At 23.9% G+C, this 16,273-nt stretch overlaps 1 protein-coding gene across 6 annotated transcripts in view; it reads right to left on the bottom strand.

The window, feature by feature from the left end:
- Positions 1-11,634: 11,634 nt before the first annotated feature.
- LOC126754185 (beta-1,4-glucuronyltransferase 1) overlaps positions 11,635-16,273 on the bottom strand; it is a 360,239-nt gene continuing 355,600 nt past the window's right edge. For all 6 annotated transcript variants that reach the window (XM_050466143.1, XM_050466146.1, XM_050466145.1 and 3 more), the window contains 5 exons: positions 15,895-16,208; positions 15,368-15,828; positions 14,876-15,304; positions 14,509-14,818; positions 11,635-12,379 (listed from right to left, as the gene is read on the bottom strand). In XM_050466143.1, coding sequence (XP_050322100.1) covers positions 12,182-12,379; positions 14,509-14,818; positions 14,876-15,304; positions 15,368-15,828; positions 15,895-16,083 — 1,587 coding nt within the window. In that variant the 5' untranslated portion in view covers positions 16,084-16,208 and the 3' untranslated portion in view covers positions 11,635-12,181. The remainder of the gene's footprint in view (positions 12,380-14,508; positions 14,819-14,875; positions 15,305-15,367; positions 15,829-15,894; positions 16,209-16,273) is intronic.

The following is a 16,273-nucleotide window of genomic DNA, read 5'->3' as shown; positions in this document are numbered from 1 at the left end:
AGCAACATGTTAAGCAACATTGCTGCTATGCCAAAAAATTCATGTGCCAGTAAAAAGCAACTCGCAAGTAACAATAAATAGAAAATTTAGTGTTAGCAACAATGTTTATAAACATTTTTCATATTTGTTTTTATCAAACGTGTTGCTAAACATGCTTAGATAACAAAATTTTAGTTCGCAACATTTTTTATAAACATTCACCGCACGGCAACATTGTTGCAAGCACCAATAAATAGCATTTCCTGCAACATTTAGTGTTAGCAACAATATTTGTAAGCATTTGGATATTTATGTTTAGCAACATTGATTAAAAACATCCATAGCAAACAAAATTGAAATTCGCAATATTACTTAATAAACATTTACCACACAGCAACATTTTCCGTTGTCAACAAATGTTGCATAAACAGTAATTAATCTACAATTTCCTTATGCAAAGTTCAGCAAAAATTTGTTTTCAACATACACTCTAATAAAAAATCGCGCAAGCATCAGTAAATAGCGTTTACTGCAACATTTAGCGCCAGCAACAATGTTTATAAACATTTTGTATATTTAGCGTTATCAACAATGTTGATAAACATGCATAGCTACAAAACTTTAATTCACAACATTTATTTATAAAAATTTATAACACAGCAACATATACTGCTAGCAACATTGTTGCTAAGCCACATTCGTGTGCCGGCAAAGTTTGCTAACGAAGCCACGAAATGCACCAGGCGCGCAGAACGGCTCAGCAGGTGGACGCCACGCACAGAGCGGAAGTTAAAAGTGCGTGCGCCAAATGAGTGATACCTAAAAGTAGGCAACGAAATGCAACCGGCAACCAATGAACTCAATGGAAAGGCGGTAATAGTGTAGCTGAAATGGTGTCCCCTGAAAGCATGCTATGTGCAAATGTAATATTTGACACGTTCTGCAACGGCTGGGTATATTGTGAAGTCTTATGCATTTATTGAAATAAAACACACACATATATATATATTTTTGTTTTCATTCATTTGTGTATCATTTATTTATTTAATATTAATTATTCGTATTTTTTCGCTTTAAGTCAATTGCATACGGTTCGCTAAATTGTTAGTTTTTTATCATAGTTTACATCATTTCTATATTGTGTGTGTGTGTGTTTGTTGTAAGTATTTCGCACACATACGCTAATTTAGTTATTTATTTATTCAATTCATGCAGCAGACAATTGCAATTCTCATTTGAAACTAACTAAACTTAAATAATAAATTGGCAAAAATTATATATATACATATGTATATACATTGTATGTATATATATATTTAATTTAAAATAAACTATAAAGTAGTATTTTATATTATAATTGGCATTTAAAAATAAACTATATGTACCATATATAATTTTGTTTACGTATGGAAGTAGTTAGGTAAATAGTTGTTGTTGTAATGCAGTAATGCTAACTAAAGGTCGTACAAGTATAAATTGTTGTTGTAGCAACGGCATAACTTAGTCTAAGCGAATTATTACTAAATTGTATCGTTGAAAATTATATATATATACAATACATACATATTGTTGTAAGTGCTTAAGCTGTTTTGTTGTTGTTATTTTGTTTTAAAAGTTTTAGCGCAAATTCTCTGTATGCCGCTTTTTTTGCTTTTTGTTTGCTAATTTTTTCTCATTTTTGCACTAGAAAACTCGTATACAACTTGCCAAGCTTGTTTTAAGCGTAATAATATTGTTCTTTTTCTTTAAAAGTACACAACGCATTTGAGAATGTTAGGTGAATGCTCAAATTAATTGCTTTTATGCATAAAAATTAAAAAATTAGTGTTTGAAATTAAGTGGTCATATTTATGCGCTAAATTAATAATTAGTATGTATTTCATATATTCCATTTATTTATTTTTTATCTTATTTATTTTTTATTGATATTATTTTTGTTTTTATATTTATTTAGAATTTTTTTATGATATTTTGTGATTTTAAAAGTAAAAAGTATTTTAAAAAAATAAAATTTACAAAAAAAAATTTTAAATTTATAATTTATACATTTAAGAAGGCAACATTCTTCATAAATAGCAAATTATTTAATACTTTCGAATTTTTTATTATTCTTAAAATTCCATTTAATGAAAAAAATTCAAAATTGTTTAGCTTTAAGAAAAAAGGTTTCTTTATTTTAATAAAAATTTCGCAAACCAGAAAACAAAAAAAATTAAAATTTTGTTATAAAAGATATGAAAGAAATTAATTTTAAAATCATTTAAAAAATTACTGAATAAGTATAAGAAAAAAGTAAATTTCAATAAAAAAAATTATTTATAAAGAACGGAATAAAAAACACATAAATTTTAAAATAAACAAATATAAAAATTATGGAATATTAAAGCCACAGTGTAAATTAAAAATAAATATTGATGAATTTTAAAATTAAAATTGTAAAAAACTTTGAAATATTAATGAAAAACAATAAAAGACATAAAATTTTAAAGTAAAAATATAAATAAGAATAAAATTTCAAAATTTTAAATTTCGAAAGGTATTTGAATAAAAACTAAAAAAAATAATAATAATTTTTGTAAATAAAAAGAACTATGTATATACATACATATAAAAAAATTAAAATATTAAAAAAAACATAAAAAATTAAGCTTAAAAATAAAAATACATTTTTAAATTTAGAAATGGCATAATAATAATAAAAACAAAAAAATCAAATTATATTGAAGCTAAAAATTATAAAAAAATATCAAAGTGAGAAAGTTTTTTTCAATTTATATTTAATTATAGTTAATATAAAAATAATTAAAAATGAAAAACAGTAAAAATAAAAATTAAAAAAAAAAAAAATTTTTCAATTTAAAAAAAGAAAGAAAGAGTTAAATATAAATGAATGTAAGAAAGTTTTGTTTTAATTTATATTTACTTACAGTTAGCATAAAAATAAAAATAAAAATAAAAATAGTAAAAATGTGTAATAAAAAATTATTTCGAAATTTGAAAAGAAAATATATGTACATATATACATATATACATATATATATATATATGTATATGTATGTATATAAATAAGACTGTTTATAAAAAATACAAGTAATGAATAATAAATGAAAATAATTAAGCAACCAAATATAAAAAAAATAAATGAAATTATTGAGATTTAAACCAAAATCAATGATAAAAAATAATTAAAAATGAAAATAAGATTTTTTCGTAAATTATAGTGCATTTTATGCAAAATTGTTTTCTAAGCTTTTTCTGCAAATGTGCCTAAAGTTTATAATTCAAATTACGAAATTAAAAAAAAAAAATTTTTTAAATACATACAAAATTTAAAAATATATAAATTAAATTGAATAAAAAAATATGTATTAAAAAAATAATAATAATTTAAATTAAATAAAAAAATATGTATTAAAAAAATTATTATTATTATTTTTTAATACATACTTTTTTATTTAATTTAATTTATATACATATTTTTAAACTTTTTTAAAAGCATATTTTTATAGTTTTTGACAATATTTAAAATCATTTTTATTTTATTTAATTTTTTACTTTTTTTTTTTATACAAATTAAATTAATTTTTTTAATATATATTTTTTTAATTAAAAAAAAATATTTCAATTCAATTTTTTTTATTTAATTTTTTATTTTTATCATCGTTACTATATTACAAAAATAGCTTTTTAAATACATATTTTTTAATTTTATAAAAATATTTACATTATCATTTAGATTTTTTTGATTTAATTTAATTTATAGATTTTTATTTTTATTTTAATATACATATTTTTTTATGAAAATATTTCAAACCTATTTTGTTTTATTTTATATTTTATTATAATTATATTTTGTTATAATTTTTATTTTCATTATTTATTTATTTATTTTTATTATTTTTTCTAATATAAATTTATTTATTTTCATCTCTCAAATACAGAGTATTACAGTGTTAGGGATTTCATTTTAAATCAAATTGCTAAATCAAACACAAGTAGACAAAATAAAAAAAAAAAAAATAAAATAAAATAAAAAGATAACCAAAAAATAAAATAAAATAAAATAAAAAATAACCAAAAAATAAAAACAAAGAACATAACAGGAAAAAATAAAAAAATAAGAAAAACCATTGAGCGGCAGTTAAAAAATAACTTTTTTTCGCATATTTAAATTATTTTCAAACATATGTAGTTTTTTTTATTATTTAATTTTCCGCAGAATTAATTCCTCAAAATCAGCTGTTTACTAGCTTAAGAAATACATATTTTTCAATAAAATTATAGCATATTTTTTTCGCACGCATCTAGTCTATAAATATGGCCGCCTGCCTGAATATCTACCCGTTGCTTCAATTCCGCATTGAATATTTTTATATTTTTTTATTTTTGTTGTTTTTTACATGCGTGTGTGTATTCAATTTGAATGCTATTATATAATTCCTCGAATAATTTGAAATTTCCATTCCTCTAAGGCACTTTAATCAATTACAATTTTTTCTTCGCTTTGTCTGCATTTAAAATGTGTTTTATATGTCTCGATACGGGCATTGAATTTTTCAAATTTCTATGCCAACATTTAAAATGAGATTTTCTTTATTTGTTTATTTTTGTTTTTTTTTATGCGTCATAATTTTTTTGTTTGAATTTTTTTTTAATTTTTCTCAAATAAAATATTTTATTTTTTTATAATAAATTTTACTTAAATGAAATATTTTTATTTTTTTCGTTTTGTTTTAATTCTTATATATTTGTTGTTTTCAATTTTTGTATTTTCCACTGCTGCTACATTTTAATATGGACTACATATTTTATAATTTTCCACCCATTTTCGCTTGGCACCAGCCACTTGTTCGGAATTCAATTGTTTTCAGCTTCTATTTCGTCCCTTTACATGCATACATATACATATACATATATATATGTATATATATGTATGTATTTATTTATATTGATTATGCATTGTTCGCCTATTTGTTGTAACACACCCCTCTAGTGCACAACGATTCTTCAAATTTGTTGTAATTGTTTTTAGCTATGGAAGCAGCTCAACTGCCTTTTTTGATAGCCTATTTGTATTTGTTATTATAATTTTTTTTTTGTTTTGTGATTTTTTACAAAATTTGTTGTCGCTAGCAAATAACTATCAAAGTTTTTTGGTTTTTTCATAACTTTTTTATTTTTATTTCAAGTAGCAATCGACAGCATTTTAATTGAATCAAAATGTTTTATCTTCCCCATCGCGTCTATTTTACTTAGACGCATATTTTACAAGTACGAGTATGCATTTAGTTTGCACTTTTTATTTATTTTTTTTTCGGAAGTGAAAATTAAATAGTTTTAATTTTTTGTTAAATTCCTGCTGTTTCTATTTGCATTTGTTGTAAATTAATTTTGTTTGAGTAATAAATTCTATAATTTTTAGTTTTTTTTTTATTTTAAATTTCTTTTTAATTTTATTTTTTTGCGATTTAAATTTTAAATCTTTTTTGTGTTTCTCATTGGATTATTTTTTTTTAATATATTATATAATTTTCCAAAAAATTTTATTAATTTTTTTTAATTATTTCATTCATTGAATTTATTATTTTATTTACATTATATTTTTTAATATACCAAAAGTTTTTACTTTTTTAATTTTATTAAACACAAGATTATATTTATATTTATTTATTTTTTTTTAATTATATCGTGTGTTTCATGAGTTTTTATATAAGTTTTTTTTTATTTAAAGTATTTCATTTACTACATTGTTTTTATTCTATTTTTATTTATATTTTATTTTCAGATATACAAAATAATTTATTTTTATTAACTTTATCAAATTGTTGTTAATTAATTATTATTATTTTTTAATTTTATTATTATTTTTCAATTTTTTTTTTTCATTTTATTTATTTACGTATTTATTAATGTGTTATCTTATATTTTATTTTTATTTATTTATTTATTTTTTTAATTGTATCTTGTGTTTTATGTATTTTTTATATTCAATTATTTCGTTAATTAATTTTTTTCATTCTATTTTTATTTACATTATACTTTTTATTATACAAAATATTTTATTTTGTATTAATTTTATTAAATACAGGTCTATATTTTTAGTTTTATTTATTTTTTTAATAATATCTGGTGTTTCTTGATTTTTTATATAATTTATTTACTACATTGTTTTTTATTAATTAGTATTATATTTTTATTCTTCTTAATTTGCGTAGACACCGCTTACGCGATTATAGCCGAAGTATTATATTTTTAGTTTCATTAAAATAATATTTATTTATTTTTTTGTTATTCTTTATAACATTTTTGAGGACTTTTTAAAATTTTTTTCATGGTAACAATTTGTTAATTATTTTTAATTTTTTCTTGTTTTAATTTTTTATTAATTATTAATTTTTATATAATAATTGTTGTTGTACTTTATTATTTTTACTTGTTAATCTTGGTCATAACCTTTTTATTTATTTGTAATTTTTTTAATTTACTTATTTTTATTTATAAAAAAAATTAATTTAATTTTTTTAATAATCGAAGCTTTTTCAACTGTTTATAAATTTTTACTCTATTTTTTATTGAAAGAAAATGATTTCTTTATTTTTTACCGAAATTATTTTTTGTGCGTTACGTCTTTTATATTTACTAAAATTTTTTAACTTCATTACATTTTATTTTATATTGTAGTTTTTTATATGTTTTAAAGCCTTTTTATTACCCTGAAGTAATGCAAATGTGGTCCCAGGGTAAGCGACGATTCCTTAGAGGGGGGTTTTTAGTTACCTGCAAGTGTTATACCGTTGCTGTGACGGCTCTATTGATGCGGAAGGCATTTCCATCCACTCACCAGCCAAAAAACATATTTTTCCTTTATTTATTATATATCTCCTTTTTTATTTAATTTTTCTGTTATAATTTTATTTTATTTTAATTAATTTATTTAAATTTTATTATATTTCTCCTTTTTTATTTAATTTTTCTGTTATAATTTTATTTTATTTTAATTAATTTATCTTTTTTCAAATATTTACGTTATTTTTTTTATTATTTAATTTTTATAATTTTTTTTTAATTTAGAACAATTTTGTTTTTGTTATCTTATTATTTATTATTACTTAATTTTTTTTTTATTTCAACAGTAGGATTTTTATTTATTTTATTTATTTTTTACCACATATTTTTTCTTTTGTTATTTTTATTTTATTTTTATATATTTTCATCATTTATTATTTACTAAAGTGTATATTTTACTTTTTTCATTTTTTTGTGTCACAATATTTTGTTATTATTTTTTATATTTTTTATTTTTTTATCAATTTGTTTTAATTTATAAATTTTTTGTTTTATCTTTTTGTCTTCCTTCATTTTATATCCTTTTCATTCGTATTAGCTTTTTACTTTATTTCTTTCATGTATTTATTACTGAAGTGATTTTTTTACTTTTTCCGTATTTCGTATTTCAATATCTTTTATTATTATTTGTGTTTTTTTTTGTTATAATATTTCTTGGAAATTTATAAAGTTTTGGTTTTAAGTTATTATCTTTATTTATTTTTATATCTTTTTTACTAAATTTGTTTTTTTTATAATATTTATTTGATATTTTTTTTATTTTTAGATGTACATTATATTTTATTATTATTTTTACTATAGTGTTTTTTGATATTTTTTATTGCAATAGTTTTGTTTTAATTCATTAATTTATTTTCGATATTTTTAAATTTTAGTTTATTATTTATTTTTGGTTTATATGTACTTGAAATTTTTATTTAGATTTTGTTTTATACTTATTTTTATTTTTTTTAATTTCAATTATTATTTCTTTTATATTTCAGAAGTTTTCATATTTAATTTTTTTTAAATATATTTTTTTATACTTCAAATTCTTTTTATTTTTTATTTTTTTCAGTGTTGAGCTTAGTACTTTTAGTAATATTTATTAATAAATTTATCATATAAATATGTATACACAGGGTTTTAAACTCATGTCTTATTGATGGCAGGAAGTTGGCGATTTAGTAATGGAATTGAGAACTTAAATAGGAAACTATAAACCTTTAGTTTTTATAGGATAATAGTAATAATCTAACCTCATCTAAGAAATATATAGCTAAGAGAATATGCGATTTTTTAAATACCAAAAATCAAAATTTGCAAAAAAAACTAATTTTTTTTTTAATTTTTAAATTTTATAATTATAATTTTCTACATTTAATTATAATTAATTTTTGTTAATTTTTTTAAATTTTTATAATTATAATTTTATACATTAAATTTAGTTTTTGTAATTTTTTCATTTGGAAAGTTTAAATCCAAAGCCCAAAAGAAATTTGAAAGCAAAAAAAAAAATTCCAAATTTCAAATTTTTTTTTACTAAATTTTAGCATTTAAATTGGAAAAAATAATTAAATTATATGCAAAAATTTTCCAACTTCTTTTTTCCTACCATTTTGCGAAATTTTGATTTGAAAAAAATATATTTATTAATATATATCGATTAATTTTTATTCAGCAAATATCATCAAATACCATGGCTTTCTGGCGACTCGCACACACTAAGTGTGCGCTGGTCTCAAATATCTCTAGTGTTCCCTATTTGTTGTAGCGTAGTTTATAGTTGAAGAAGTCTTTGACGCTACTAAAATATTAAATTCTTTATTTCTCATAATTTTTTTTTTTTATAATAAAAATGCATTTTGTTTTATAGCAAACTAAATACTCAAAGTGTTTTCTCTTAAGTATATACATGCCGTCGTAGTGTTAGTGCGTTTATAATACATACACAAATAATTTTGCTTTTAGTTTTTATAGCAAATTTAATGTTTTAGTAGAATTTTTTAATTGGCATTTTTTTAAATATAGTTTTTAATTATATTGTTGTATTTTTAATCAAATATACATTCTTTGTATGTATGCGTAATTAATTGCTAGTCTGCAATGCCTACTTACTAGACTACGAGCTAGTTTTATGTGCAGTACTTATACAAATACTTAGATTACTCACTTTGTATTGAGTGTATACAAATTTTTATTATTATTATTTTATTTTTTAAATCAGTAATGCAGTTTTGCTTCATACAACTTAGTGACTATGTGTTTGCAAAAAAAAAGTTTGAATGTATTTGTAATTATTTATTTAGTTTGTATTGTTTTTTATGCACTTTTTAATTACTTCTTTAATTACTAGAGTTCAAATATCACGGTTCTTACGCTTACAAAAGGCTATTATAATAATTTATTACTTTTTTCTCAGACATTTACTCACGCAGTAAAATGTTGAAAATATTATAAATGATATATTTAAATAAAATAATTATGTAATTGTGGCATTAAATTTAAGTATAAGAAAAATAAAATTACAAAATAAAGCATTTAAATATTAATTGGCAGACATTTGTTGCAGTTAGTGAAGAGTTTTTATGATGGAAATTAGGTGGAAGTCTGTTTTGTTGCATTTTTTGTAGTTGTGAGTTGTGATTTTTTTTTTTAAATGTAAATAAAATGTTTTCTTTAAGCGCTATTTATAATATTAATATTTTTACAAAAATTGCATTAATAAAATTTTTTAATAGCAGCCGACTTCGATTTGTTAAAATTTAGAGAGTGGTGATACGAACAGGTAATTGGTATAAAAACTGGTATAATTTAGCGAGTTGTTATACCAGTTTAATATGATAGCAGCTTGCTGTTTTCACCAAAAAAAAATTGTGAGTGTCGGAATGCAGAAAAAACTGGTATAAAACTGCTATAACTCAGCAAGCGATTACTTAGCACTTTCATACGATAGCAATTGGCTTCATTTTGCTCAAAAAGTTTTGAGAGTGTCGGAATGAACAAAAAACTGTGTAACTCAGCAAGCGATTATACCACATTAAAACGAGAGCAATTGCCTTCTTTTTGGCCAAAAGTTTTTGAGAAGTTGAGGGGGACAAAAAAGTGTACATATAAAAACTGCTATAACTCAGCGATTATACCACTTTATTACGATGAAAATTGGCTTCAATTTGGGTTTATGAGAGTAGTGAAGTGAAAAAAATTTACAGCGTGGAAACTGGTATAATAAGCAAACGCTTATACCGATATACATACATATGTGATTTGAATGCAGTTGGCAGCATTTTGCCAAAACATTTAAAACCGGTGAAGCAAACAAAAAACCGGTATACAAATTGGTATAATTTGGCCAGATATTATAGCACTTTAATATGATATTTGTGGGCAACGTTTTGCCAAAAAAGTATGAAAGTGCTAATGCCAACAAAGAACTGGTATAATTTAGCTTTCCGTTATACCAATTAAAAGTAATATCAGTACATAGAACAAAACATAGAAAAGCGAATCGAACTGGTATAAAAAGTGGTATAATTTAGCAAATGTTATATAATTTTAATGTGATAATAGCTGGCAGCGTTTTGACAAAAAATTCAAGAGTACCGAATCAAACAAAAAACTGGTATAAAAACTGGTATAATTTAGCAAGCTGTTATGCAACTACAATATGACTTTAGTTGGCTTTGTGTTGCCAAAAAAACAGGAAATGGCGAAACAAACGACAACTGGTATAAAACATAAATTGAAATTTTGAAATTTACTGCTTTAATGAGGGTTTTACAGAGTTCCTTACTATTAAGTTCAGCTGTATTATTTTTTTACTTTTAAATTTAGTTTTTTCACTCAAAAGTGTAGTTCAAATCGAGCGAGTCGGACAAATTTGGCGATTCGAAGACGGCTGGTTGGTATAGCATTTCAGCACTTTTCAGAAATTTTAAAACAAGGCAAATTATTTTCTGTTTAAAATGAAGGCGTATAGAATTTATCGTTAAGAGGCGAAATAAAAATTAAAAAAAAAATTAAAATTAAAAAAACAAAAAAAATTTAAATTAAAGAAAAATTTAATTAAAAAGCAAAATTAAAAACTAATTTTAAAAAGATTTTGCTTGCAATTGCTATATACACTACAAATAAGAAGCCAATTAAACAATTTAAACCCGAAAGTATTAGTGAACGAGCTAAAATGTACCAAATTCAAAATTATTAAAAAAATTATTTAATTTTGTCTTATTTTAATTAACACAACAACAATGTACATAAATTTTTGCGAAAATACGAAAGTACATGTACATATTGATTGTTATGTAAGCGCGTGTGTGTGCTTTGTGTACACTTAAAGTGTTTAACAAATTTAATTTTTGGCGCTTAAAACTATGCTTCACATTTTTCAAATTCTTTTGTGTGTGACTATTTCACGCGTTTCAATTTCAACGCGTTTATTTTTTTTTTGTTTTTGCTGTATATATTCATTAAACTTACTAGTAATTAATTAACAATACAAAAATATCTAAGTTTCTTTCACTAATCTAATGTTTTTGAATGCATTTTCGATTTTTTTTTTATTTTGCTTCAAATCACTTATTTTCGCAAACATATTTTAAAAATATGTAGCGGCATCTTTCACAAAATAAAATTTTCGAGCTTACAAACTTTACGATATTTTTTCTCAATTATTTTTCCAAAAAAAAGAAATTTCTTTCGAATGTTCAAATTTTACAATTTTTTTTTAATTTACTCACAAATAAAATATTATATTTTTTCGAACTTTCGAATTTTTTTTTTAATTTACTCACAAACAAAATATTTTTTCGAACTTTCAATTTTTTTTTAATTTACTCACAAACAAAATATTTTTTCGAACTTCAACATATGAATTTTTCTTTTTAAATTGACTCACAAAAAAAATATACATATTTTCGAACTTACACTTTTTACAGTATTTTTTTTTTTTTTTGTTATAATATCATCCGCTTATATATTTTAATTTTGTGACAATTTTTAATTAATAGCTACAGTTACGTTACAAAAATATGTTTGAGATTATTCTTTGCATTTTTAAACTAAAGAAACGAAATAAAAATTAAAATCAAACTACTATAAAATCATTTACAGTGCGTGTTGGCTCAAATCGACGCTATTAGTTAGTAATTACTAGACATAATTGCAACTATGCATTTGCTGGCAAATAATTTAATATAACGGTATATATATTTTACATACATATACACTTCCGTCAACAGCATATCGTTAATGTTTCGCTGCAGCAGTGCGCTACGTCTTAAAAAAGTAGTATTTTGAATTGTAGTAGTAGTCTTTTAATTCCATGCTTATTATAGCTTAAAAAAGTTTTTCAACTTTTTTGCCAATTTATTAGTTACTATACAACGCAGCCCTGGCGCACACCATACATGATCTTCAATTCCGGATAGATAATTTTACGTATAAGTTGATTCGTTTTGCCCGCCAACATGGCGCGACGATTATCTTTTTGCAGCACTTTAATGCCGGGTTTGTGCACGAGGAAGGCATTATCTAGTATATGGAACTCATAGTCTAAAACGCAAAGCGCATAACCCTGTAAAGAAAAAGAAGTCAAATAAATTGTTTTCTTTTTGAATTAATTTTTTAACTTTTTTTACTTTATTTAATTTTTTGAACTGTTTTTAATGTTTTTTATTATATATTTAAAATTTTAATTATGTTTTTGTTTATTTTAAATTTTATCAAATTATTTTATTTTATTGTTTTTTTTTTATATTTTTTAAGCTTAAAGAAAATAATACCGTTTTTGGATTCCTTTTTCAAATTTTTAAGCTTTCTTAAATTTCATTTTAAAGTATTTACTTTGCTTTTTTTGTTTTTGTAAATTATATTATATTGTTTTTTTATACCCTGAACAGGGTATATTAAGTTTGTCACGAAGTTTGTAACACCCAGAAGGAAGCGTCGGAAACCCGTCTGTCTGTATATATACGAACTAGTCCCTCAGTTTTTAAGAAATCTTTTTGAAATTTTGCAAACATCATTTTCTCTTCAAGAAGCTGCTCATTTGTCGGAACTGCCGATATCGGCTCACTATATCATTATATGCCATACAAACTGAACGACCGGAAAAAAAGTTCTTTATGGAAATCGTTTTGAAATTTGACAAACATCATTTTAGATTATTTTCTAAGGAAGCTGCTCATTTGTCTGGAAATTGCCGATATCGGCTCACTATAACATATAGCTGCCATACAAACTGAACGATCGGAAAAAAGTTCTTGTATGTAAAACTTTTGCATTTGACATGGTAGTACCTTCACGAAATTTTACATGGATTACTGCTTAAGGTAATAATATAATCTCTGAAAAAATTGTTCAGATCGGATTACTATAGCATATAGCTTCCATATAAACTGAACACATAGTTACTAAAAGAAATGCACCTGTGAAGGGTATATTAGCTGCGGTGCAGCCGAAGTTAACGGTTTTTCTTGTTTTTATTTAAATTTTTTTTATCAATTTAATTCTTTTAATTTTTTTTTAATTCTTCTTTAATTTGTTTTTAATGTTTTTAAATTACTATTTTTCAATGGTTTCAATTTTATTTTATTGTATTATTTACATTACAAATTTTGTTTATTTTATTTTTTTTTCTACTTTTTCTTAATTACTTTTTTCAAATTTTTTTTTTAAACTTTAAAGAAAATAATACCGTCTTTTTTTTTTAGATAATTTTCAAATTTAGTTATGTATATTAAATTTTTATTTTTTACATTTGCTGCACTTCTTTTTTTAAAATTTAAACATTTTATTTAATTTATAAAAAGTCTTTTTTAATGTTTAATTTTTATTTTATTTTAATTCTTTTTAATATTTATTGCTTTTTAAGTTTTTTACTTACATTTCAACTTTTTTCAAATTTATTTAGTTTTTTCTATTTTGTTTTAAAATCCTTTTAAATTCTTTTTAATATATTAAAATTTTTAATACGCTTTTATTAGCTTCACTTGTATGTATGTATGTATGTATGTATGTACCTATGTTTTTTTTCTTTGAAGCTTACAATTTTTTTAACTTGTTTAATAGTCTTAAACTTTTTTTCTGTTTTTAAATTTTTAATTTTTTTCTCTTTTTTTAATATAAAACTTTTTTTAAATACTTTTTTCAATTTTATTACATTAAAAAAAATAATAAAATTCGTTAAAATTTACTTTTAATTTATTAAAAAAAAAATTGTCGATGTTTACAAATTTTTTGTTGTAATTTTTTAATTATATTTAATTTTTTTTAATTTATATCTTTTTTTTAAATACTATTGTTTTTCAATTATTATGATCAAATTTATTAATTATTATAATTAAATTTTTATTAATTATTTATTTTGTTTAATAACAATATTTGCTGCACTTCTTATTTTTCCCGCTTTCTTTGATTTATTAAAATTAAAAAATTTTATTTTGTTTAATTTTTTTCAATTTTTCAATTTTTTTTTTTAAATTATTAAAAATTTGTTATTGATGTTTGAAATTTTTTTTTTAATTTGTTGTAATTTTTTTCTAATTAATTTTAATTTAAATTTTTTTATTTTTATTTGTTTATTGAAATTTTGTTATTTTTTAAGTTATAATTATTTTTCGATTTAACAATTTTTTTACTATTTTCAATTAAACAAATTTTTAATTTGCTTTTATTATTTTTAAATTACAAAGTTCGCCTTACCTGCGTCATCTTATCACTTTTGCCCTCCCAGCTCAGTCGCTCGTCGTAGTGAGGATCGGCATGTGTGCCAATATAGATGGGCTCCCAATGCCGGAAATAGCCCGTACGCTTGCCTATGTGGAAAACGCTCAGCTCATCGGTTTCATTTGCGGCCATCCACTCCTTGGACTGTGGCACACCATGACAACTGGCGCACACGCGCTTATGGAAGGGTATCGCTTTGCCGGTGCGCAAATATTCTTGCAACTCCGTTTTGTCGCGTGGCACTGTTGCATTCGCCTCCACCTCGAAGATGGAGAGCGGAAAAACTCTGTAAGCAATGGAAAATATAGCAGTGAAGAATGGTAAAATATTTAGTTGCATATACCTCGGCGATTTGCGTTGCAGATACGCGTCGTTGCGCGCAATCATTTCGAGAAATTTCTTCACCAAACCGGGATTTGGATACAATTCAATATCTGAGGCTAATATGAAATGTGTTAAGGCAGCATCGCGCGCAATATTACGACCCACATTCACCGGATATAATAATTTCTTTTGTGACTTATATAAATGGCCGGAACTGATATTGAAATAGGGTGGCGGCAACGTGCAATTATAGGGCGTCTTCAGTACTTCTGACTGCTTCGCCACCTGTTTGGGTATGTGTTTCGTGCTGAAGTAGAGATGAAATGTGGTAAAAGTGCGCACCAACGGACTTTCTGGCAGACATTCACGCAGGTACTTAATGGCATCAATGGTCGGTTGATAGTCAGTGCCCGGTGTGTGCATCGCAATGCTGACGGGCGCATTCCAACTATATAAAAAAAGGTGAAATTAGTGCTTGATACAATACACAAAATATTTAAGATGGACTCACCGCTCCAGCAGCGGTATGAGATTATCTAAAAATGTATAATCCGCATGTGTTGTATAAGTGATCGATTCGGAGCACTTGAGCGGACCATGATCGGCGCGCACGTAATTCTTGAGAACCCAGAAATCGCCACGTTGCAAGACCTCAGGCTTGAAGTCGCGATCGTAACAGTTTAAGAGCGTTTCCAGCCGTACTTCTGGATCTTTTTCTTCAGCGACTGCGGCATCGCCATCATTTACAGTATTATTTGTGTATACAGCGGGGTCTACTATGGGAGCAACGCCACCAATATTCCCCGCCACAGCGCTACCGGCTTGATTTTGTGTGGGCGCTGCAGCAGTATCAGCAGCTGTAGCAGGAGCCGCCGCCGCAACGCCACCGGAATCGTTGGGGGATAGTGATAGATCGTTTGATGCAGGTGGCGGTGGCGGGGGCGGCTGTATTTTGTCACCTATTAGTTGTGCCTGTAATTGAAAACCGCAATAATTATTTTTTCAAATCCATATATGGTTTCATATGAGAGTGCTTACGCTATTCGCTGTGTCCACGCCGCGTTCCTGTATGAAGAATGTGTTGCTGCCGTTAAAACCGGTGCCATTGCCAATCATAACATGACTGCATATGTAGAGTATGACCAGTATATTGATCAATATGCTGCAGCGCAGCAACCAATTACGGCGTGTGAACATTTTCTGACCTAAGGGCTCGAAGCGCACCATTTTTGTGTGTGTTTAGTGCGGCAGTGGAGGACTAGTAGTTACGTGTAATGTGTAGGAAGAAAGCAAGTTTTCAGCTGCTTGCTAGCGTATGTAATGTATAAAGGTTTTGCTATAATAAAGTACACCTGTAAAATTTAAAATATATTACGTTAACACTTTTAAATTAATAATAAACAGCTAATATTTATGG

Source organism: Bactrocera neohumeralis, chromosome 3 (genome assembly GCF_024586455.1).
Source record: "Bactrocera neohumeralis isolate Rockhampton chromosome 3, APGP_CSIRO_Bneo_wtdbg2-racon-allhic-juicebox.fasta_v2, whole genome shotgun sequence".
Lineage (NCBI taxonomy): Eukaryota > Metazoa > Arthropoda > Insecta > Diptera > Tephritidae > Bactrocera > Bactrocera neohumeralis.
The sequence above is the reverse complement of the archived record's forward strand: the minus strand, read 5'-3'. Positions and strand labels throughout refer to the sequence as shown.